The sequence below is a fragment of the Myotis brandtii genome, unplaced genomic scaffold, assembly GCF_000412655.1.
Source record: "Myotis brandtii unplaced genomic scaffold, ASM41265v1 scaffold240, whole genome shotgun sequence".
Lineage (NCBI taxonomy): Eukaryota > Metazoa > Chordata > Mammalia > Chiroptera > Vespertilionidae > Myotis > Myotis brandtii.
The window spans coordinates 792,641-818,578 of NW_005359064.1; the positions used below are offsets into that span (position 1 = coordinate 792,641).

At 36.9% G+C, this 25,938-nt stretch overlaps 1 protein-coding gene across 1 annotated transcript in view; it reads left to right on the plus strand.

Moving 5' to 3' along the window:
- PTPRM (protein tyrosine phosphatase, receptor type, M) overlaps positions 1–25,938 on the plus strand; it is a 465,580-nt gene that overhangs the window by 185,455 nt on the left and 254,187 nt on the right. Inside the window, exons 7-8 of the mRNA XM_014540254.1 lie at positions 19,023–19,331; positions 22,021–22,130. Coding sequence (XP_014395740.1) covers positions 19,023–19,331; positions 22,021–22,130 — 419 coding nt within the window. The remainder of the gene's footprint in view (positions 1–19,022; positions 19,332–22,020; positions 22,131–25,938) is intronic.

A 25,938-nucleotide genomic window follows, 5' to 3' on the forward strand; every position in this document is an offset into this window, starting at 1 on the left:
ATATGCGTGGAATTAATGAAAATGCCAGAAACAAGGCAGTCTGGTCAGCAAGCCAGTTCTGCAAAAAAGTCAGGGCAAAAAATGTCTTCCTCTTGCATCTGAAGTGAATGCATTATAGAAAGAGAGTGTGGTTGAGTGGGATGGAGGCACGTTTGCAATGCTGTAGGAAATGTAGGCAAAGGAGTAATAGGTGGCCTTGCCATCAAAGGGACTATACCAAGTGTCAGGCATATAGGTGAAGATGTGGAGAGTGGTGTTAAGAGTGCTGTGAATTTGGAAGTTACAAATTAGCAGTCCTTTCTAGGCAAGTCAAGCTTGATAACAGCTCTGAAATTCGGAATAATTGTTACGTTAATCAGATTTTTGTTTGTTTTAGCAGGAGGGAAAAGGCTGGTTAGATAGAAGGAAGAAAGGAGCCTGCATGGTTGTGAAAATATACATTAGCTTTCTGCTTTTTCCCATCTGCAGGCAGCTTCTTGAGTGTCTAGCAGGTCGCCATATTTCTAATCATACTAGTGATATTGTCCCAGTGTCAGCAGTATTTTCAGTAGCCATTTAGTCAGGCCAACCTTCCTCCCCGCTTTGAATTCTGAGAAACTGCAAGGTGATTCAAGTTAAACACTTAACCAGAATTAGGGCCTTTGCTAGAGTTAGTTCTAGTAACATAATCTGTGGTTGAAAACATGTCTTTATAACATCTTGAAAAGGTTTTAATATTAATAAATAACTGGAACTACTTTTTTTAGTTTATTTTTACCAGAATTATATTAGAGGGAGCCTGATACATTTTATGATTTCATGCAACTCAGAAGTAATTACCAAATTCATAATTCTGTAAGTAGCAGATTTTTAATACCTACATTATTAGAACACACCAGATTTATTGTCTAGAAGCCAGCCTTTGAAGTTAATAAAATGCATTTGTCAGTGTTGCAAATACCCGTTAAATCTTGTATATTATTTTGTGTGCATATAAACCATCATGAGGAAATGAAGCCTCGTAAGAATTTCTGGGAACTTTTAAGATTACTATATTTCTGTCCTCAGCAATTTGATACTTATTCAATTCTGCTTTCTTGTTTAAATTAAAAGAGGTTTAGTCTTAATCTTATATTTTCACAAAGTTTAAAGTAGAATTTTTGAATCATTCCTTCTATATTAATGTATTTTCTAATACATACACACACACACACAGACACACACACATTTACACACATACAGAATACTGCTTGGAACATAAGAATTTAAAAATACTAGCTATCATCTTTTATGTTATTGTTTATAATGTGGTATTTGATACATGATTGGATCCATATTTATTCTTTTCCAGGACTGAAGATTTTCAGAGCTAGCAGGCAATTGAGATGAGACTAACGAAGGTTTTGAGGCTTTGAGATTATTGAAAGGATCTTCCCATAGTGTGGATACCCATACTCTGGTCAAAAATAATAACTGAAGGCCTCGATTGAAAAAAAAAAACTTCTTGGCTATATTGCAAACTGTGTATATTATAAACTGATAGAATACTAGGCTTAATAATTTGAATAATTTGCATTCATAGCTCTAGAGAAGAAGTAAACATTTTTTAGATGAAACCTTTGGTGGGTAATTTCCCCTTAAGCCGAGTGTTGGATGCATATATTTTGGGTACCCCTTCAGCTTGACCACTCATTCCCCCCACATACAGCTTTCTAAGGCTCTGACACCTCTCTCATCTCCCCAACTCGATTCAACTTCCTCTTGCCCTTAGAGCCTTAACGAGTGATGATGTGGTGTCTTAGCTACTCACTACTGTCACTTTTTCTCACTTTAGCCTCCTGAGTGACCCATCCCAAGCTTCCAGATTTCATCAATAACTCAGGGGAGTGTATTTCAGCTTATGAAAAGTGAGCAGGTGCTGGCTGGCGTGCTTTCTCTGAATATGCACCATGTGTTGTGATGTATGGCAGCCAAGTATGATTCTTGCTCTCCACATTCTCACCCAAACAGCATTCCCATTCAGAATTATTTTTGTACTTGGGTTATTCCCCAGGTCCAGAGCCAACGACTGCACCCTTTATTTTATGCAGTTGCATTGGGCTAGCAGTATGTGTGCTATTTGTAAAAAAGCAAGTCAACCAAAAGCTGGCTTGGAGTTGAAGGACTAAGATACAGTTCAAGGTCATTGGTAGTGGTAGGATTTAGAAGAAAAGAAGCACAGGCTTTTTGAAAACAATGATATGGATAATTTTTGTGGAGAAATACAGAGAGAATATGAGTCAGTCAAAAATTAAAAGGGAATTTCTTTGCATTTGTTTCCTTTTAATCTCGTTTCTCCATTTTCACATCTGTCATTTATTCTGTCTTGTTGCCAGATATTTAAAACGGTTAATACATAATTGCTCGGTGAAAGAGCTATTTCTGTTCATTCTGGGCCTGAATGCACTGAGCAGTTCAAAGTTTATTTCACCAGTTGATCTGGAGAGTAGTGTTCATTTATCAGTTCTTGCATTTGAAAATGAAGTTGCCAAAGTTGATTTCATTCTACATCCCTTGGTTCAGGTTGGTTACACATATCAGACTGTATTCATGTTGAAAAAATTAACTCTGCTATTTAGCCATGTAGCATTAATTGATAACATTTCTCTAGTATAGATTTATATGGCCACCAGTGTTGTCACTTTGGTTCAGTGAAGTCCTGTCTTAAATTCTTGATTTAGCTAATATTGTTGGGGATAATGACTTAGAATTAATGCAGTTTGTCAGCAGCAATAGACTGCAGTGATAGCAAGAACATCCTGCTACATCTTCTTCAGACGGATGTATGAACCAGCAGACCCATTTATTTTTGTAAAGCATTATAAACAACATGTGTGCCTGTGCTTTCCTGGGAGGATGGAGCTGCTAAAACCTGAGAAGATTTATACCATGGTTTATCATTTTACCAGGCAATTTTCATGGCAACTTTAAAAGCTTAAACCAAGAGAGTAAAGTATTGCTCAGATGTGGACCACGGATTGGCTAAAATAATGCCTTGAAAATCAGTTTACTCTTTCAGCTATTCGGTGCTCTGTATTCACACACTTGACACTTGATAGGGTTTTGAATTTAATACCAGGTATAAGGCTTGGCTTGAGTTTGTCTGCATCAGAAAGCCCCTTTTGTGACCAAATTCACATGGCCAAGCATATTTGTCATTTCTAATACAGTGTGGTTATATTTCTGCATTATAAATTGTGTAAGCTACCTGCCCGGCATTGCTCAGTGGTTGAGCATCGACCTATGAACCAGGAGTCCGGTCAGGGCACATGCCCAGGTTGTGGGCTCGATCCTCAGTATAGAGCCGATCAATGATTCTCTCTCATCATTGATGTTTCTATTTCTCCCTCCCTCCCCCTTCCTCTCTGAAATCAATAAAGCTATTTTTTTAAAAAAATAAAATAAAATGTGTATACTGAAGTTCTGCAGTATGTTTGCACAGCATTTAAACCAATGACCTCTGAATGAGGATCCCACCATCATACTATGTTCAACTCCAGTTGTGGTTGGGATTCTGAACCTCTGCATTATAACTCTGGTTTGGGTTGAGGAGTAATTCTCAGCTAGTTACTTTTTGTTGACTTAGATATGTAACGTAGCACCTGGGGTACAATTGGGGCAAATTGTCACTGACATTAAGGATGATATGAAAAGTATATGTCTGTAGCCTTTTATCTTTCATTTAGCAGCAAGTCACATGTTTCCTTCATGCAAAGGAAAGAAAATCACAAGAGCCCATGCTTGTCTCTCTTTAGAACTCTCTAGAATTAGCTTGTCATGAAATGTAAAACTAATGTGCAGTTGTAAAAACTGCTGCCAGCTTGCTCCTTACTGCTGCCTGATGGCTAAGTAGATTTGGAAATGAAAGGGGTTATTAGAAAGTGATTACTGAATAGCTAGGTATGTCATTTTAAACAAGCAGCTAAAATCTCTCTCGTAGACATGCAGGCTGTAGCCTTGTTTTGTATCATTCATATGTAAGACATGATTTTGATTGTGGAGGAGTAATCAAGCACTAGGAGTAATCTAAGAAAAAAAATATACTGAGTGATATTCTTTCATTCCTTATTAAAATACATTAGAATTTAAATGAAGCATTCTCTCAAATGTATAGCTATTAATATGTATCAAATATAAAAATTCAAATACCAGTTGGCTCTTGTGCAAAGCTGAAAATTCTTCACTTGACTAAAACTTATTTATCTTTTTTTAATTCAAGGAAAGTCTATTGTAAAATTACCTATTGAAAATGGCATATATATCAAAGAATGAATGGCTTAAAAATTATAACTTTTAATATTACTGTCAGTTTCATATGGAAGGACAAATGCCTTGAAATATCTTTTTTAAAAAACCATAAATTCAAAGTAAAATTAAGTTCAGCTAAAGTGGTATTTTTCATTATTCCTCTCTTCTTTTAAAATGCTTTTTCTTGAAATCACCATCTACACCAGAGGCTTGAACAGTCACATAAACTCCAGATCTTCCACCGTGACCTTGAGCTGCAGATTCATTTTAAATGGCATCCCAGTTTCCTTTTATGGATATTGCACAAGCATTTCAATCCAAGCTCTTCTCCCTTTGGGCTCTGTCTTGGCAAGATTGTCTTCAGTATGTCACTTTTGCAGCCTTTCCTACCCCTTGCCCCACCCCCCACTGTCCCACTCCGACTATTTAACCAACCATCTCCCATGATTTGTGTTTCTGAGATATTCTCACGTTGCCATTTTCCTGGTATAGGCTGAGTTTACCATTGCCAATACAGTCATCCTGTAAGAACCTCCAGCTTTGACTTTCCTCCAGGCTTTCTCCCCTCCACTCTGCGGCTAGCAGGCTGGTCACTGTATCTGCTTCACCAGCTCATCATATCTCTTCTCCCCATAACTGGGGCCACTTGAGCTCAGATGTAGCATAACCCTACACTGTCTCCAGGACCTTTATCGACCTCACGCAGGGGAGATTGGAAGAGGGGATGAGGCTCAGTACTTAGTCACTTTGCTTCTGGCTGCCTTATAATTTTGTTTTACCCCAGATTAAATGCCAACTTATATCCCATGTCAGGCAACTAGATGCCTATCTATTGCAGTACCTGACCTCCTTCCTTATTACTATGCCTGAAATTTTTCCATTCTATGCCTAGAACCTTGATAGTTGCTGTTAGCACATCCTGATGCTAACCTGACACCACTGTTTCAGTCTGCTGAATAGTCATGCTATGTGATCACCTGACATTGTGTCTTCATTGATATGGTTCACTCTACCTGAAATGTCTCTCTATCTCTCTATTATTTGGTCCTATGGCAATGTTTTTATAACATATATACTTGTTATTCTTGTTTACATTAGAAAAAAGCTATGTTGATTTTTTTCTTGTAGTTAATTTAGATTTTTTTTTTAGTTCGTTCACATCATCTGTGCTGGAGGTGGTAGCATTGATGGGAAATGGGGAGTAACTGATAGAGCATATGGAGTCTCTTTTAGGGGTAATGAAAATGTTTTAAACCTCTATTGTGATTGTACAACTCTGTAAATATACTAGAAAATATTGAATTGTGCAATTTAAATGGGTAAATTTTATTATGTTAATTAAAGCTCAAAACAGATATGGAAAAAAAAGAGTTTAAATGAGGAATAGTAAGAAAGAATTTCAAAGGAAGTTTATATGGACACAGATGTAAGTCATTTTCTTCAATCATTGTTATCATTAATGAATCTAACAGTATGATCTTTACTTCTCTGGTGTCTATGTCTCATTTAAAAACCTGAAAGGGAAGGCAGACTATTAGGTATTGGCCTCCTAAAACTTCAACAAATTTATGCGTAGCTGAGACTACTACTTATCTCATATCTTGTCTCTATCTCCCATCTATATTTTATATTGTATCCACCGTGTATCTAGACTTGTATTTATTTATTTTTCTTTCGTTCCCAACTTAGTGTGGGAGGAGCACTTGGGGAGGAAGTGTGATGACTTATCACCACCCCCTTCCCAAAAATCCCAATCTAAGCAGCTCTTGGTCCTCTATGATGTAGTGTCCTTGCTTAAATCTATGTTTTTTCCATAGACACCATTTATTGTTTTTGTTTTGTTTTTTTCATCTTCCCCTACCCCACAAGGAGATCTAGTTTCAGGATCAGAACTTCCCATTATTCCCTGTGTAGTCAGTTTAGTTTGTCAAGTTGCTACATTCAAAGCATAGATAGATCATATTAAACAGCTCTCCTCAAAATCTAGATTCCTGGGCCTCCATATCAAAGCTAAGTATTGCCTCCTCCTCACCCCATCCAAGTAAGTCAAACCCACCATGTGTTCTTGCTACAAGGTATTAGGAAGTAAGAAAGCATCTGCAAATGCAGGAAAATGAGCACTAGATCAAAGAAAGATTGTTTTTAATTTTGAAAGATTTTATTCTTCACTAAGAATTCAACTTCAGAAAGGATGATAAAGCTAGAGTTTACTCTTTATTATATCAACCCATTAGAAGTATTATCTGATGGGTTATTGATATAATGTATAATTAATTTTCAAAATGTATAAATTATGAGTATTTTAAACTAAACTAAACACTAGATGGCAAATGAATGATCTGCCTTATTAAGATTCTGGAAACAGCTCAAGTGCCCATCAGTAGATGAGTGGATAAAAAGATATGTTACATTTACACAATGGAATATTATGCAGCTGTAAAAAAAGAAGGATCTCTTACCCTTTAAGACAGCATGGAGGGACCTGGAGAGTATTATGCCAAGCAAAATAAGCCATTGAGAGAAAGTCAAGTATCACATGATCTCACTCATATGTGGAATCTAATGAACAAAATAAACTGATGAACAAAATATATCCAGAGACATAAAAGCATGGAACAGACTGATGAATCTCAGAAGGAAGGTGGGGGTGGATGGGTGGGTGGATTGGGAGAGATTCACCAAAGAACTTATATGCATGGACACAGACAATAGTGTGGTGAAGGCCTAGGAATGGGAGGGCTGGATGCAGGTTGGAGGGAGTTAATGGGGGATGTAGGGAGTTATCTGTAATACTTTCAACAATAAAGATAAATTAAAGTAATAATAAATTATTCAATATATTCCATAATTTTTAAGTGCTTTCTAAGCAATATTAAAGGAAGCATACTTATTGGTACTTTTTTTTAAGTTTCTGTGACAAGTAAGCAGAATTTAAAATAATAGAAATCTACATTAGTGAACTGAAATTTATTTTCACAAGTTGAGTAAGGAATTAGCTATTATAATAATCTTTATTTGTTATAGTTCCCTTGTGATTTTATTCAAGAAAGCAATACCTGGAAAAACACAGCAAGTTAAGAAAAAAGAAAAGATAGCACCAAACAACCTAAGAACAAAAGTGTGCTGTATTATATCCGTCACACCCTGTACTTTTCCAGGTGGCATAGTATATGTGTGCTCATGTTTGTATTTCAGGCATTCTTTACCAGGTGGGGTGAGGGTGGTCTCCAGATTACTTCAGGGTGAGCTTCATAAAACTCCACTTTACCCTGATTCCTAACCCGCACTCTCCCCCCGAGAGCTGAATGTCAGAATCTCTCGGGCGGTGGGAGCAATAAGGTCAGTGCATGAAATGGCAAAGGCATCTTGGGGGACTTGTGACCCCACCCCCTCCTCATTTTCGTGGACAGTGGAGAAGAGGATGTCTAGAACTTCTTCCAAGTGCTATGAAATCAGGAGACAAAAGTTCATTCAAAGGAGACGTTTGGGGTAGTTGTTCATAAATGAATGTAATAGACTCTTCTCTAAGAGACATGAAGCAGATGACAGGCCTCCAGGAGTGGTGGAATAAATGGCTGTGAATCAGTACATCTTCAATAATAATTGATCGATTTTCTGGCATGTAGGGAAATAGAAAAATTCATATTGCCTTCCATTTTTTAAATAGAAAATTGAGCTTTCTCATAGTAAGCTAAGACTTAATATTTGAAAGGGTTTGAAAAGTAACATAGAAAAGTCAGAAAGGTGGAAAAATTGAGTCAATCACACTCAAAAACTACTTTTAGGGTATAATGACTGTAAGCCAGGGCTAATTTAGTAGCAAAATCTGGAGATAGCTCAACAGTGAGGCAAAATACTCTTTCTTTTTTTTGTTTAATATTTTTCTAAATTTATCTTTATTGTTGAAATACTTTTTTTCCCATTGACCTCTTCCACGCCACACATGCCCCACCCCCCGGCCTTCACCACACTATTGTCTGTGTCTATGGGTTATGCATATATGCATATGAACTCTTTGGTTAATCTCTCCCCACCCCCACCTTCCCTCTGAGATTCATCAGTCTGTTCCGTGCTTCTATGTCTCTGGGTCTATTTTGTTCTTCACCAGTTTTTGTTCATTAGATTCCACATATGAGTGAGATCATGTGATACCTGTCTTTCTCTGACTGGTTTATTTCGTTTAGCATAATAATCGCCAGGTCCTTCCATGCTGTCTCAAAGGGTAAGAGATCCTTCTTTTTACTTCTGCATAGTATTCCATGGTGTGAATATACCACAGCTTTTTATTACTCTTGATAAAAAAAAAATCATGCTTTTTTTTGAGTTTTAAGTTAGAATTTCCGTTTCTTTTTTTTTTATCTTTTTAAAATAAAAGAAACTGTCTATTCCTTTTTGTGTCCTGATATTAAAATTCTCAGTGGGATGCAAGCAACATGCTGTCTAACCTTCTAGAACTGTATTTTCTACCCTCCATTCTCCCAGCTTCCCTGGAAGATATGAAGGATGGAAAACTTAGGATTTTAAACAGAATCTTATCAATCATATGCAATTTTACATTGAGGAAAGCTCTTTCTAAAACAAGTTGTTGATGAAAACACAGAAGAATAATTTTAGCATAGTTGAGTGTGGCATTTTGTGATACCATTCGCCCAAACTCATAAATAACTTAAAACAGAAGACGAGGCAATCATAAAAAGATTGTAAATACCAAAATAGGAGGCTCTAAACAGTTTAAAAAAATTAAGTAAGATTTACCTGCTTAGTGTTAACCTAGAGAGAATGGTTACTATAGGTAAAACTAAATTGTATTTGATTTGCTCTTCTCCAACACTAATCACCTGACTTCTGTAATGAAGAGTGAATGGTTTCATTGCTCTGGGTAAAATATCAGATCCAAACTTCTGAGGCTTTTTGTGGGTATCACTGCTTTATGAGGGTTAGAAAAGGTCAAAACCCATTCCAGTCCAATTTCTGACATTTCTGAAGAACTCTTTGGAAATCATTTTGCCTCGTCCTATTTTATATGGTCTGAAATAAATACAAGGAAGTCTTTTACTACAGACTTATTTTTATTTCATACAACAGTTTTCTTGTAAAGTTCATCTATAGGATGAATTTCAGTTTGTTCATCCCAGTGCATCGAAACAATTGGAGATTCTAATTTTGCTGTATAGCAGTAGTGTTCCTTCTACAGCAATGACCTTTACACTTTCTGAAATGTCACCAAGGAGCTCAGGCAAAAATGGACCATTCCTGTGGTTAGTGGAAGCCACGTTTATACTATGACTCCTTTAAAGAGATAAAGTAAAACAGATGCAAGTCACAGCACAGAACACTGGTAAATACTGGAGAAACGGAGATGTTTCTGGAATTGACTTATGAGAACAGAGGAGCTGAGCTAGATGGATGATATTTATTATTTTATGTTAGCATCCTTTTATTAAATGTGTTGATTAGCAGATGTAGACATCTTCTAAAGCAGTGGTTCTCAACCTTCCTAATGCCGCGATCCTTTAATACAGTTCCTCATGTTGTGGTGACCCCCAATTTCATTGTTACAAATTGAACATAATTAAAGCATAGTGATGAATCATAAAAACAATATGTAATTATATATGTGTTTTCCAATGGACTTAAGCGACCCGTGTGAAAGGGTTGTTCGACCCCAAAGGGGTCGCGACCCACAGGTTGAGAACCACTGCAAAGCATTTCTATTAGACATGGTGTCTGTATTCAATGAACTTGATTGTTACAGAATGCAATAAAACATATAGAAACTGAATCAATATATGAACATTAGGGTTTTGACCACGTGGGTCTATAAAAATCTCTCTGAGTTTTTATTTTAACTAAAAAGAAACAGTCATAGAGAGATTGATTTTGATGCAATATTAAAAGAAATTAAAAGCTACTTTTTGGCAGATGAACGGTGACTATTGCTGCATGTGTATGGGTCAGTGAGAGCAGAGATATTAATTTTGGAGAGAGAGTGTATATGAGATACAGCAGATAGAATCGCCTGACTAGTACAGAAAGTAAGAATGGTATGTGATCTGTTTGATAGTTTTGATTTACTAATGGAAATGTTTTTTATTTGGTTTGTATGACGAAGGGACAACAATTAAAAGTCCTTAGATTCAGATGAATGTCACATAAGAAAGGCATTCTGGCTACAGCATGAGGGAATGGTAAGATTAGGGAGGAGTACCTACTAGTTGACTTGGAAACTTTGTGAAAATGCAATTTAAGTACTTTATGTGTGTGTATGAATTTTGAGGTCTGGTAAATTAGTGAATGGCATTAGGTTGCTGAAAAAAAATATCCCTCAACCTCTGTCAACATGCCTACCTCACAGCACATTTACTGCTGAACTGGTTTATCCTAAGTTTTTGTTCATTAAAAATGTCTTCTCGAAGAACTTTTAATTTGTGTAATGTGTATGTGTGTATATGTGTGTCTATTTGTCTACATGTATGTATATGTTTATGTATGTATATAGTATACACACACACACATATATATATATTTTTTTTATCATATTCAGGACCTAGTTGTTTTGAAGTAGAGAGTATTTCATGGTAAATGACGTGTATGCTTTTTTTTGTAATATGGAATCTTAATGATTATTTTAGAGATCTATTACCTATCAATTTATCTAATTCTTCTTGATAGTGAATTTTTTATTTTATTTTTATTTGATACAAACACATGTAATGATATATGACATGAGGAGCAGCTATTGGCAGAGAGACCTGACATGAACACTTGTTAAACAGAATTGCTATAGCTGAGGAAAGAAATACTTCTGTACATAGTATATTTTAATTTCAAAAGTTATGTCAAATACGTGATGCAGACTCTGTTTATTCACATTTTACTGGAACCAGTACCAAAATTTAAGATCTATCCTCAGAAACTGACTTTAGCTTAGAGCCTTAAAATTAAATCTCTTTGGGGAAAAAGAAACATCTGAACATCATTTTCTTTTTTTAGAGCAATTTAATATTATCTAGTACACTTAAAGATGTGCAAAATGTAAAAGCCAATAGTCTTATTTATTGTCTGAACCCAAGGGAAACTGTGGCCAACTGGATATAACATACAAGGATGCTCATTGTACACTGCTTGTAATAGAGAAAAAGTAGACTCACTCTATCTAGTCCTCAATGCTGAAATGAATAATAGTAAACCATGGTTCATGTATTAATGGCATTCTATACACAGGTTAAATGATCTATCTGACCTATCTATAAATCTAAACAAGATCTATGTTTCAGCATAGCTAATATTGAATGAAACCTCAAGTTGCAAAAAAAATGGTAGCAATTACCTAAATTTTTAACCATCCCAGATATATGTAATAAAAGTACAAAGACATGTCTGGGAATGATACATAATAACCTTGGGATAGCCTGCAGGAAAGTGGAAAAGATTTATATCAGCAATATTTTATTTCTTTAATAAAAAGTGATCTGAAGCAAAACACAAAATGTTAACATTTGATATTAGTATGTACAACAGTGATTGATTTTGTACTTTTCAATGTATTTTAAAGTTTTATTACTTAAAATTTCAAAAACCTTAAATTAAAACCAACAAAAAAAGGATACTTCATGTTCTACAGAATAATATCTTTCAACCATTGTGGGACTCCTAGCGTTACTTTGTACAGTTAATCGATTCAGGCAAAATACAGTGTGACAAATGTTACTACCATTGGGTACTTTATCAATGCTCATATTTCTTTATTTCAGATGGTACCAATAGTAAAATTTTTACTGCCTCTCTTTTCCAACTGCCATTCAACAAACTCTTCAGTAAGAACATTAAAGTAGAAAATTCTTTTTGAAAGTTATCCTGAAAGATTTGGTGAAATTATCCTGAAACCAGGCACCTTGGTGACTCCCCTGAAACCAAAAATGTATTCTTTTACTTTATTTTTCAAGTGGACAAACTGAACTAAACACAGCGTTTGTACACACTGCTCTTTCAGGGTCACCCAACGCCACTGGAGAATCCTTCCTCCAGGGCATCACAGGTCACTCAGGTGTAGAGTGTCTATTAGACTCTTGCCTGAAAGGGTCTGCATTCTCATCGTAGTGTGTGTCTTAGTCATTTTGTTATGTAAGGTAATCCTTTACATGCCCATAAAATGTGAATAGGAATTTCAGCTTTCTACTGGGATCAAAATGTAAATGACCAATATAATTCATATGTGGATAGTCCATTTTCCAGCAACAGGGGTAGTAGGTTACTTATCTTTCTGATTTAGAAAAAGTTCAAACCAGCACTTGGAACACATGAAAGATATTGTGAAGAATATGTCCATCATAAATCAAGAAATAAAGTAGAATGTTTGATTTTCTATAAGGCTAGGCATTGCTGCACTTTCATTCACTTACTCAATAAGACTGTTTTTTCATATTTTAAATTAGTAATAGTTTTGAAATTCAATTTGTTGTTTAGGAATAAATTATTCACTGATGTAGGATTGGGTGATACAGTTAAGACTTTTCAAGTACATTTATTGATTATAATTATGATACAATAGTTATGTAAAAACTATTCCTATAATATCTATAAAAATATTTTGGTGGGAGGGACTATTCAAATTCATATAATTATTATAACAAATTTTAATGTATTCAATTATGTCACAGGACTATAGGTGCCTTTAGAGAAGCATGTGGAATCTCAGAGGGAAGGTGGAGATGGTGGGTGGGAGGGAAGAAATCAACCAAAGAACTTGTATGCATATATACATAACCCATAGACACAGACGATAGGGTGGTGAAGACCTGGGGTGGGGGTCAGCGGGGGCCTAGAAGAGGTCAATGGCGGGGGGAAGAAGGGACATATGTAATACTTTCAACAATAAACATTTAAAGAAAAAGAATTGATATATTTCAGAATTTTCAACTTCTCTGACAAAGGGCACTTTTTAAAACCTGGAAAACATTGACTGATAAACCAAAACTACAGCTATTTCACTTAAAAATAGTGCCATCATGTAAGTGGAATTTAATTCCTCGCTGCTTAGGAATATTGATGATTGGGCATGCCACTATAATATTGTCTTAATCAGGTATTTTCTTTGATTTAGTTGGACAGTAAAGAAAATGAAGCTATCATTTTATTATTTTGTCACCTTCTATTGTGTAATTGACAAGGCAGAAATACAGTAGCTGCAGGTGTCAAAGGGGGTTCACCACCAATCTGCTGGTTATTCCTTTGTTGTAATAGACCTCCAGATAATTCATGAAGAAGGACAAAAGAGAAACCTGTTAGTGGAAACCTTGGTTGCAATCTGTGTTTTTTATTATTAATGACAGGATCCTAAAATTACACCCAAATATCTCTCACAAGTTCTGAATTGAGCTTCTGAAAAAGCACTCTAGTAGTAATAGAAGGTAAAAGTGCAGGGTTCCGGAGAAATGAGCTGTGAATTGAACCTGCAATGGAAATTGATCCTATCTGTCAGTTTCTTCTCTGATTTATAGAAAAAACAGGAGTGAATGTAGAAGGAGCCAGGATAACCGATTAAATAGGATGCTACAGTGCTGGAGGCTAGAACCTGGCGTGCTGGTTCCCTGGGGTCAGGGCTGCAACTGTCAGATTTCTGTGCTTGAAACCTGACTCAAACTCACAGAAATAGAACAGAATGAAAAATGCTGCTGGCCAGTAGGGGAATTGGTAAGAAGTTCCTGACTAAGCTTAGGCATGACAGCCATTGTTCTCCTTCGAGAGGATGTTCTGGTTGACTGTTATCCAGCTGGAGGGCCCAGGTCAGACCACATGCTCCATGCCTGTGGGGCCTGTCACTATGCCCATAACAGTGTTGGCCAAGGGTGCGAGTGTGAAGAGACACGTCCTTGGAATAGACTCACATCCTTTTAGCATCTTTAGGATTGTGAGGAAAGAGAAGCAAATATTCTACAAGTATTGGTCCTGTGAATATAATTTATTACTCTGTTATCTAACTCCAAGAGACTTATTTTGCACACATAGAATGGTAGTAATAGTAGGCCAAGGTTTTTTGGCAGTGTGTACCCTACTCCCCGAAATGCAGCATGAGTTGTAATCAGCCTACTGAAATCACCCATTTCTGATTATGAAGTTGCCATTCATTTCCTACAATAGGGATATATTTCTACAACGATGCCCCTCAAAGTCTTCAGTGATCATCAGTCTAAGTCACTAGAGTAAATCGTCCCTGTGGAATGCCTCCTTCACGTTTAGCAGTACACTAATAGAAATGGTTCTGACGGAAGGTACAGGTACTATAAAACACTAACTTAAGATGTAACCATTGTAAACCATTGCTATATCAGAGCTCTGTTTTGTAGAATGGCAGAAGAAAAGGTTAAAAAGAGAAGCAATGAAATCAGGCAGTTTGCTAAGGATGAGTTGAAAGGATTGTCAGATTCCCTTAGTCATTGAACTTAGCCTATCAATGCTATCACTGAAGGAAGATGTTATCACAGGTACTTGGCAACGCAGTTTATGTTACCAGATGCCATTTTCCCAACTCATTTAATTCTAGCCTTTGTGCCCTGACAATAAAAATGACAGCTCTTCATCTAAGGTGGGCTATTATCCACACGGTGGTATTGAATCAACTTCTCTCTTAAGCTTTTGACTAATGGGAGGAGTGTTTAAGAATCTGAGTTTATTTTTGTGTATGGTGTGAGTTGGTGATCTGGTTTCATTCTTTTGCATGTATCTGACCAATTTTCCCAGCACCATGTATTAAACTGGTGAACAAAAATAGATCTAGAGACAAAGAAACACTGAACAGACCGTTCAACCTCAGAGGGAAGACAGGGGAGCAGGGAGAGGGGTAAGAGATCAACCAAAGGACTTGTATGCATGCATATAGCATAACCAGTGGACAATGACACTGGGGTGGTGGGGGCTTGTCCTGGAGGGTGGGAGCGGTGGCGGGGGGTGGTTGGGGAAGAAGGAGACATATGTGATACTTGAAACAATTAAAAAAAGTAAATGGTAGAATACAGTAATAAATGTAAAAAAAAAAAAAAGAATCAGTCAAAGTAGCATTTATCCCTTACCTTGTTGATATGATTGGATCCTGCCAATATTGACCTATTAGGAGATGCAACAGAACTATACTATAGGCAAAGGCCCATGAAGGGCACAGTGGAAATATTAGGTTTGGGAAAGCTTTGGTAAAATCGTTTCTTTTTGTTAACTGAGCATTTAAAGATGCAGGCCAGTGAGCACAAGCCTCTTTTCATCAAATCTGTAACTTAACACTCATGACAGTAGGGACCCTGGAGCCTTGGTCACAGAGAGGCTTGTTTTGTGCTAGGTTTAGCTATTATACTTGGAAAAGTTGTGGGAAGTTTCTTTCATAATTTTACCATGATCTAATTCCAAGAGGTAGTAACAGAGAGGAAGATAGTATGGTTTAAAAGAAAAAAATGACCAGTATTTTTGGTTTTTTTAAATCCTAGTATTTAATTCATGTGTGTATTCTCTTGGCTAAGGAATACTGAAATGATACAGGCTTATCTATACAGTGGAAAGTAGTTTTCTATTGAAATTAAGTTAGAACTGCATTGCTTGTTTAAATTGATATTTGGAGCACTTAGTCATTTTATTAGTCAGTAAAATTGATGAAAACCTTAGGAAAATGCTTAAGAACGGTCCTCGCAGAGACTGTGATTAATAAGGAAAGAGGCAAAGAGATGCATATTAATCTGTTTATGTATATGGGATCTAGAGCTTATTAAAATTTTTTTATAAACATTCAACTAATGAAGCATTATATAAAATTAGACATTTCCTTTACACTGTGAAAAATGTCTGGACTGAAAAAACCTTCAAGGTTATTTCTGAATAGCTTACTTACGACATTTTCCCTATCACTAGTAACTTAAGTATAAAAAATTAATTTTGTAATAAGGAATATTCCATGAGAATGCCACTCCAGTTTCTCTAGGGCTGTTTTCATCTCACTTGGCCTTGGTTTCTCAAGTTATTACAGGATGGAGTAGCATGAACAATCATTATTAACTTCACTTTGTGGTTTTAGCAGATACTTGGCCGATGAATCCCCATTCGCATATATAAAACCAAAACATTATTTCGCTTTGAATGTTTTCATTTGTTGGAGGTTGCAGGGAAAGGGGGTGGTTCAAAGTTCTCTCTAGGTTCTAAATGATGAGATAATGAGGAATGTATGCACAAATGGAAATCAGTAATTGTCCAGGCAAATTTCCAGTGGTTGCAGAGATAGGGAGGGTTGTCTGGGAAAGCTGAGCGAGGGGACGTGTCCTGGGAGCCCTCTTCTCTGGAATTAGGAAAAGGGAGAGGATTCTTTTCAGCATTTATCCCAAGATTAAATACATAGGATATTTATTTGTATTTTATATTCTTTGGTCATGTTTTAGGTATCTTTACCATCCTAATTTCTTATTATCTTCTTCATTTTTTTTTGGTAGAAACTCTGTAGTAGAGTCGAAGCAGCATCTGTTTAGTTGTCAGACAGATATGAATTCAGGTGCTAACATCAAATCTTGATCCTGGTCAAACTATTGAACTGACATTGCCATGATTTTTTTTTTTAATCTGTGCATTGGGGGAAATAGTACTTAGTCCACAGGATTGTTTTGAGGAACATAGAATATATATAAAGGAACTCACTTCATAAGGGCACACACAGTAAATGGTAGTGATTATTTCTCAAGTTTTCATGCTAATTTAATACTAGAGGCCCGGTGTTTGAAATTCGTGAATTGGGGAGGGGGGTCCCTCAGCCCGGCCTGCACCCTCTTGTAATCTGGGACCTCACGGAGGATGTCTTACTGCAGGTTTAGGCCCGATCCCCGCAGGGATCCCTCTCACAATCTGGAACCGCTGTCTCCTCACCATTGGCCTGCCTGCCTGATCACCCCTAACCACTCTGCCTGCCTGCCTGATTGCCCCTATCTGCTCACCTGCCTGCCTGATTGCCCCTAACTTCCTTTGCCTCGGCCCTCACCACCATGGCTTCGTCCAGATGGACGTCCAAAATGACATCCAGAAGGTCGTTCGGCTGTTTGGTCTAATTAGCATAATATGCTTTTATTATTATAGATTCCTTACCTGTTGTAGGTCACTTTAAATTCATATATGATGGCCACAATTCAGGAAAAGAAAAATCAAAATATATGGATCAAATGTATTTATGAATATACCAAAGCACCTCATTTTAGATTAGGTTCTTCCCCAAATCATAAAAAGTAAATGCTTTTAGAAAAATCTATAGCATATGGTGCTCAATAAATATTATGTATTTAGTATTATTCTATCTTCATCTTCATTTCACAAACAAGGTTAAGCTTTCTCTGTATATATTCGTTCTTTAAACCCATTCAAAATGCTTATATTCCTTGTATGTCATTTAGATTTCTAAGCTTGAAACTATGTGTCAGGAGCTCAGGCTAAGACATTGTGAGGGATGGGAAAGAAATACTTCAGTATTGACTGCATGAACTGTATACAAATCAAAACTCAAGAGACCTGGAGTTCTGCTCAGAAGTTTATGCTCTTTTATCACTATATTATTTTGTGGTGAATTCTCAAGCATTTACTCTTATGTTTTCCAACTATATAATTATAAATTAATTTTTAACCCTAACCGGTTTGGCTCAGTGGATAGAGCGTCGGCCTGTGGACTGAAAGGTCCCAGGTTCAATTCTGGTCAGGGGCATGTACCTTGGTTGCAGGCACATCCCTAGTAGGAGGTGTGCAGGAGGCAGCTGATTGATGTTTCTCTTTCATCGATATTTCTAATTTTCTATCCCTCTCTCTTCCTCTCTGTAAAAAATCAATAAAATATATTTAAAAACTAAATAAATAAATTTTTTAAAATATATGTATATAAAACATACATATCTTCATGTTCAGATTGGATTGTTTTTCCACTTATACGTATATGGGATATAAAACTGAAAGTAACAAATAACAGATATGGAAAAGAAACAAACAAAAATGTATAGACACAGATAACAGTATGGTGGTTATCAGAGGGGAGTGGGAAGTAGTAAAGGGTAAAAAGGGTCAAATATATGGTGACGAAAAGAGATTTGACTTTGGGTAGTGGTACACAATGTAATATACAGATGATATAGGATTATACACTTGAAACCTATATAATTTTATTAACCAATGTCGCCCCAATAAATTTAATTTTTTAAAAAAAGATTGGTTTCTTATAGCAGAGTCCCAGAGGAAAAGAGGCTTAAATAAAAGCATTTTATTTATCTCTAATGAAAAATTTGGAAGTAGGCAGCTCAAAGCTGGTATGGTAACTCAGTGATTATCAGGAACTGTAGCTCATTTTTCATCATTGCTTTGAATTCTTAATGTGTAAGAGCCTCATGTGTCATCATAGCTGCATGAGCAACAAATACCCTGTCCTCAGTCCACTAATAGGAAGGAAGACAGAACACAGATGGTGAGCCCCTTCTTTATAGGCACCCTCCCAGAAACTCTTCTTAACTTCTCATCTTTTCATCCTTCACCAGAATGCAGGCACATGGCCACATCTGCAGAAGAAGCTGGAAATTTTATTTAGGCTTTAGTCTGAGTGGCCTTATACCCTGATAAGATTTAAGGATTTTATTACTCCAGAAGAAGAGAAGACCAGATATTGGGGACAAGTAGGACTATCTGTGACATCTGAGCTTCACCAGATCTTTTAAAATTCACTTATCTTACATTTTCTTTTTTTTATTTTCTTTTCTAAATAGATCCCATGCGAGGCCCAAGAAAACTGGAAGTGGTAGAAGTCAAATCTCGACAAATCACTATCCGCTGGGAGCCATTTGGATATAATGTGACTCGTTGCCATAGTTACAATCTCACAGTCCACTACTGTTACCAAGTAGGAGGACAAGAACAGGTGCGAGAAGAAGTAAGCTGGGACACAGATAATTCACACCCTCAACATACGATCACTAACCTCTCACCATATACCAATGTTAGTGTGAAACTCATCCTCATGAATCCGGAAGGAAGGAAGGAAAGTCAAGAACTCATAGTACAGACAGATGAAGATCGTGAGTACTTTTAAAATATGTTTATCTGAAATCTATATCCTTTCAAGAAAGCAGCTTCTGTTCTTTTTTTAATTGAGATCTTTATAGTGAAAATAGAAGGAAGAACTATTTACTATGTTGAATAATAAAATATAAACATGTATCTATGCTTCTGTATACTTAAGCACTGATTAAAAAGGGTATAGGGAATAAAGAAGTAGAAGTGTATTTTAATTCTTTATGAGTCAGATAGTCACATTTCTATGTAAAATAACTCTATATTGCTCTTCATTCAAGGTTTATGATCATGTTGAACTAAAGAGTTATTATTTTGAGTACTATTACTTATATGAAATGCATATTTAAGTATATTTAAAAGGCATTCTGAAACACTTTTCATAGTTCAGATAAAAATTTAGCCCAAAAGAGAGGCTGCCCTTGCTTTTCAGTGTAGTGCTGAGAAATTACCTCATTAGGTTTTTGGTCATGAAATAGATCATATTTTCCCATAGGTACAATGTTGTAATTGGATATTACCTTAATAAACAAGAATTTAACTAATATACTATGTACATTACCAGAAACTCATCAATAAAGTGAATATACAATTAATCTCTAAAATAACTTAAAATAGTAAAATTATACCTTGAATATCATAGCATGGATATAAATGTCCTTTTATACTGATTATACAAGTGACTCTCATGTACAATCACATGTTCATACAGCACATAAAATACAGTGGTAGTATGTCATATATTTGACCTGGAGTTAATTTATCAGGCATCAGAATAAGTTTCAAAAGAACTTGGAAAGCTCATTAAATGAATATACTTACTTATTCCTGGGGAAACATATACTTTTACTTTTTTGTTTCTTCACGTAGCTGATTATGATCTTGATGATTAATTATAACAAATTAAATATTTATGACACTATTATTTCATGTAAAGAGCTAAAAATGTGCTTTAAGTATTTATTGCCTATACAATACCATGCATATTGCTAAAGAAGAAAAATGTGGAAATAAGGCATTCACCCCACATCCTTCTCTTTTATTTTATATCCCCATAAAGTTCTTCCATACCTAAAATAGTGGGTTGCTGTCAAATAGTGGTTTTATTACAATTACTAGTGGCCCGGTGTATGAAATTCATGCACTCGGGGGGAAGGGGTGTCACTCAACCTGGCCTGTGCCCTCTCGCAGTCCGGGAGCCCTCGGAAGATGTCCAACTAACAGCAGTTGGACATCCTTAGTGCTGTTGCAGAGGCAGGAGAGGCTCCCGCCACTACCGCCGCACTTGCCAGCCGTGAGCCTGGCTTCTGGCTGAGCGGTGCTCCCCCTGTGGGAACATACTGACCACCAGGGGGCAGCTCCTGCAACAAGCATCTGCCCCCTGGTGGTCAGTGCACATCATAGCGACCAGTCATTCCACCATTCAGTTGATTTGCATATTAGCCTTTTATTATATAGGAATTTTTGTTAAGAGTATTAGTTTATAGTAGTCAGTCAGGGCTGAGACTGGAAGTCCTATTTCTAATTCTCCAACTCTTCCTCATCTCCCATGAAATAAGAATGAAGGTGTCAGCATTGTCAACAGGTCATCTCTTGACCCTTTCTCCCCTGCATTTCAATGTTTAATTTGGTCCTGACTCCTGTTGTTTCTACTTCCATGATATTAGATTGCTCTTGTCTCTCAACTTCCACAACCTATATTCAGATCCTCATTATTTTATACTGAAATTTCTGTAATAATTTCTGCGCTTTCTTTGTGGTCCCAGCTTTTTCCCATTCTAATGCCATCCTACTCACTCACTAAACTCATCTTTGAAATATATTTGCATCTTGTTTCTCTCTACACAAGAACCTTCAATGACTCTCTTTATTCAAGTCTTGACTTTCAATGTCTTCTGTATTCTTGACTTATGCTCTAGAATTACTGACTTCTTCACCGCAGTTCATTCTGCAAAAATGTCACCTCAGCATTGGTCCTTTATGCCACACTTTTTATCCTGGGCTCTTCCTCATCTCCCGTTGTCATCCACCACCTACCTTTCTACATGGCTGCCTCTCAATTCCATCTCCTCTGCTACCCAGTTCTCCTCAAGTATCAGGTCCTTCATAAAGCTGTCATCATTTTCAATCATTTTTGTGTTTTATTGTGTGAATATGAAATAATTTATTAAACTCTTTGGTTTATCTCAATTTTATTGGTTTTGTTTTAAAATGCTGCTATGTCGACATCCTAGTGTATGTCTCCTGGTACTATGTACAAAAATATTACTAGGGAATATACCTGGAGTTTGAGTTATTAATGTTATATGATACCGGCCTCCTTAAATTTACTTAAATACAACCATTATTTTCTACAATGGCTGTACCATTTTATACTCTTACAAGCAATGTGTGGCAATTCTTATTTCTCTGTGGATGTCTTAATTTATTTTTGAAGAATGCAAAAGCTCATATGAAAGATGATATTGACTCATCTAAATGATTCAAACTTTAAAAAAAATTAGGCAATTTTTTTTCTTTATAAGGACAGTATAGTCAAAATGGTTTTGAATTTTAGATTTTTTTTAAAAAGACAGTGTGTCTATGGATTATTAAAATATTGTGCCTCAATAGAGAGTTAACTACCTCTCAATTCTAGAAAACTTTTTTTTTTGGTTTGTTACTTAAACATTTATTGGTTTTTCCCCCTTCTAGTGCCAGGTGCTGTTCCTACTGAATCCATCCAAGGAAGTACCTTTGAAGAGAAGATATTTCTTCAGTGGCGAGAACCAATTCAAACATATGGTGTCATCACTTTATATGAGGTAGTATATACATTTGTTAGTAATTTAATTTTTATTATAATTTCTATGATAGTTAGCCTATCATAGAAATGCATAATGGCATCATGTTTTGAAGAAGTCTAATTCTTTGAATAGTTATAGTGATTACTGTATAAAACAAAAAATAAAATTGAGTTTTTGAATTATGTATGTTTTTAAGATGCATATTTATAATGATTTGAATGTTTCCAGATTATATAATATTCATAAAAATAGATGATAATATATTTTTAATCAACTTTATTAAAAACAGTAAGTATTTTGAAGTATACATTGATTAAGAGGTACCCCACAGAATCCTGTTCTTGCTGATAACAAAATATTTTACTACTGAATCACAGAAGAATGCTGATTATCCAATTAGCAAAGCCAATAGATGTTGTCTCAGAAGTAACAATAGAATGATGTCTTTTGGCTTTTTAGTATTAGCAAAACATACATTAAAACTTCTGTGACATGGTTTTGTCTACTGAGGCATATCAAATGGTTGAATAATAGGTAACAGAAGACTTAGATGAATTGTTCAAGGAAGAAAATAATAGCAATAACGGGGTGACAGTCATCATCAATCTATATGAGCACCATTTTACGATGCCTATTGTCATAGAAACAAGCAGGTGCATTTTTTAAGCTAGCATTTATTTGAATGCAAATTCAACAAAATTATATGTTGTTCGGCTTTTGAAAATCGCGACAGTTCCTCCTACGGCATCTCTGCTTGAATACCTTTCAGAACTACTGACAAAAGCCTGAGCAGAAGAGCTGTCAGACAGTAATCACTGCTGAAGCCCTTTCCTGACCCAAATAGCCTCACATTGATGTTTCCTTCTAACTTTTGAAAATTGGCATTGAAATGCAAAAAAATATATATATTGTTAGTAGAAAGCTAAACAAAGTAAGATAAGAGATAAAAGAAAATGGCTATCAAGTTAAGTTATTGATGCTTTTTATTGGCTGCTTCATTATAAAAGAATCAGGTATCATGAAAATCATGGCTAGATCCAAAGACCTAAGTTTTATAATTAAATCAAACAAGTTCGTACTTTTGTCTTCAGTTAACAGAATCTTTTAGTTAATATTTTTGGCCATGACAATTTTCAATTCTCAGTTTGGGGGATTCTTGTAATCAGGAATAGTAGATTTTTATTTTTATTTTTTTGCCAGAAAAGATACAGAAAGATAGTCTTTAAAATCAACTGAAGTTCCAAGAAATAAGTCCACCTGTCCTAAGGTTCACATGTTGTTATCTAGACAGACTGATCTCAGTGGATATATATCTTTGTGTAATAAAGTAACTTTAACATATAGGAAACAATAGGAATAATAATTCAAAAGAAGAACCCATTAATCTCCCTGACTTTAGCAGCTAGGATCTCCCAGTTGAACACTGATCTAAATGCTACTACAATGGTGATATGTGAATGTGTCATAAATCAGAGTTTTAAAAATCACATGTAGGCAAGTAAAGCAGGTTGGTTCATTTTTCTGGATACCAAAGAGAAAATGTCAAATATGTGAATCAGGCCTAAGTAATTAAATATAAGCTTTCTGCCCAGCTGGCATGGCTCAGTGGTTGAATGTTGACCTATGAACCAGGAGATCATGGTTCAATTCCCAGTCAGGGACATGCCCCAGTTGCAGGCTCCATCCCCAGTGGGGGGTGTGCAGAAGGCAGCCGATCAGTGATTCTCTCTCATCAATAATGTTTCTATCTCACTCTCACTCTCCCTTTCTCTCTGAAATCAATCAAAATATACTTTAAAAACTACATATATACACATTAATATATATATATCTCCTATGTAGTAAAAGCCTAATATGCTAAGTGTTTGACTGTTTGACCAGTCATTATGACACACACTGACCACCAGTGGGTGGATGCTCTGACTAGTACGTTAGCTTGCTGCTGGGGTCCGGCCAATCGGGACTGAACGAGACGGGCCAGACACGCCCTGGAGCCCTCCTGCTGTCCCTCTACAGCCCCAATCATGCACTGGTGGAGTCCCATAGCCTGGCCTGCGCCCTCTTGCAATCTGGGACCCATTGGGGGATGTTGGAGAGCCGGTTTTGGCTCGATCCCCACAGGCCAGGCCGAGAGACCCCACTGGTGCACAAATCCATGCACCGGACCTCTAGTATCTATACTAATAAAAGGGTAATATGCTAATTAGACCGAGAGACCTTCCGGACATCCTTCTGGACAAAGCCATGGTGGTGGGGCCAAGGCAGAGGTGGTTAGGGGCAATTAGGCCAGGAGGGGAGGGCAGTTGGGTGTGATCAGGCCAGCGGGGGGGAGGGCAGTTGGGTGTGATCAGGCCAGCGGGGGGGAGGGCAGTTGGGGGTGATCAGGCCACAGGCAGAGTGGTTAGGGGTGATCAGGCAGGCAGGCAGGTGAGTGGTTAGGAGCCAGCAGTCCTGGATTGTGAGAGGGTTGTCCGACTGCCGGTTTAGGCCCAACCCCACAGGGATCGGCAATCAGACATCTTCTGAGGGGTCCCAAATTGGAGAGGGTGCAGGCCGGACTGAGGGACACACACCCCCGTGACAGGAGCTACCCCATAGTGGTCAGTGCACTCCCACAGCCAACCTCCTATGGCCGGCCAACCTCCCATGGTTCCTCCCCCTGGCCAGCCGGCCTCAATCAGGACTGGGCAAGATGGCTCCAATCAGTGGCCAGGCCAAGGGACCCCCCACCAGTGCACAAATTCGTGCACTGGGCCTCTAGTATGTATGTGTATATATACTAGTATATATAAGTTTTCTGACTACCAAATCTTTCTCTTCTTTGTCCATGTTTTCTAGAAATAGGAAGGGGAGAGTTCCAGGTTCCTCAAGGTAGGCCTTAGATGAGGTCTCAGGAGGGAGCTCTTCTTTAGCTAAGAAGCTCTGCACACTGTGATTCATTCAGCCTGGGCCAGAGTCAGCGATAGACTGAGCTGCCTCCTGGAGCCAAGGACTGATGTTGAACCAGACTCAGTCCCCACTCTGGAGGACTACAGTCTCCTGGGACAGATATCATGCTAAAGAAGTAGAATGATAGCCCAAAGGGAAGCAGGGGCTTTAGGAACAGTGTATTCTGTCATAGAAACACATATGACCACAGGTAAAAACTCAAAGGAGAACTTAATTATCATAGTTGGAAAAAAGCTTAGCAAAAAATGATGATGCAGGTACTTAGGCAGGGAGCACTCTTGGGTAGTTTTAGAAGGAGAGAAGAAAAACAAATTGAATGGTATAGATGTTATAAATGAATAATATTCAAGTTCAGGTTATTTTCAAGTTTTCTCTTTACTTTCCTCTTATGAAAGACATACCAACCATTAATGACTGGAAAATGCTGACAATGTCATTTTTGCTAGGAATTATGGCAGTTAACAGCGTTCACATATTCTTCTGCTGTTATTCTTTGCCCACTCCTTTATAGTCCCTTGACGTCCACCTTTAGCCTCTGGAACTAGCCTTTCCTTTCCTTTCTCCCCACCTTTGTTCTAACTCCAACCCTGCTCATACCTTATGTCCTAATCAGCCACTTAATTTTATCAGTCATCTTCCTAAAACCTGGACTGATAATTGCATTTTTCTCATTTTAATGAAATTATAGTTGTAATGTTGCTCTTTGAAAGGATATTTTAGTACAGAAGTATTCAAAATAACATACCCTCACTTCCCCATTTCACTTTTCAGAGATTACTAAAAAATCATACAAGATAGAAATTGCAGTGAAAGTTTACTTATGAATACAAGAATAATATGCCTTATAAGACCCCCACTTCACACCATACAAAAATAA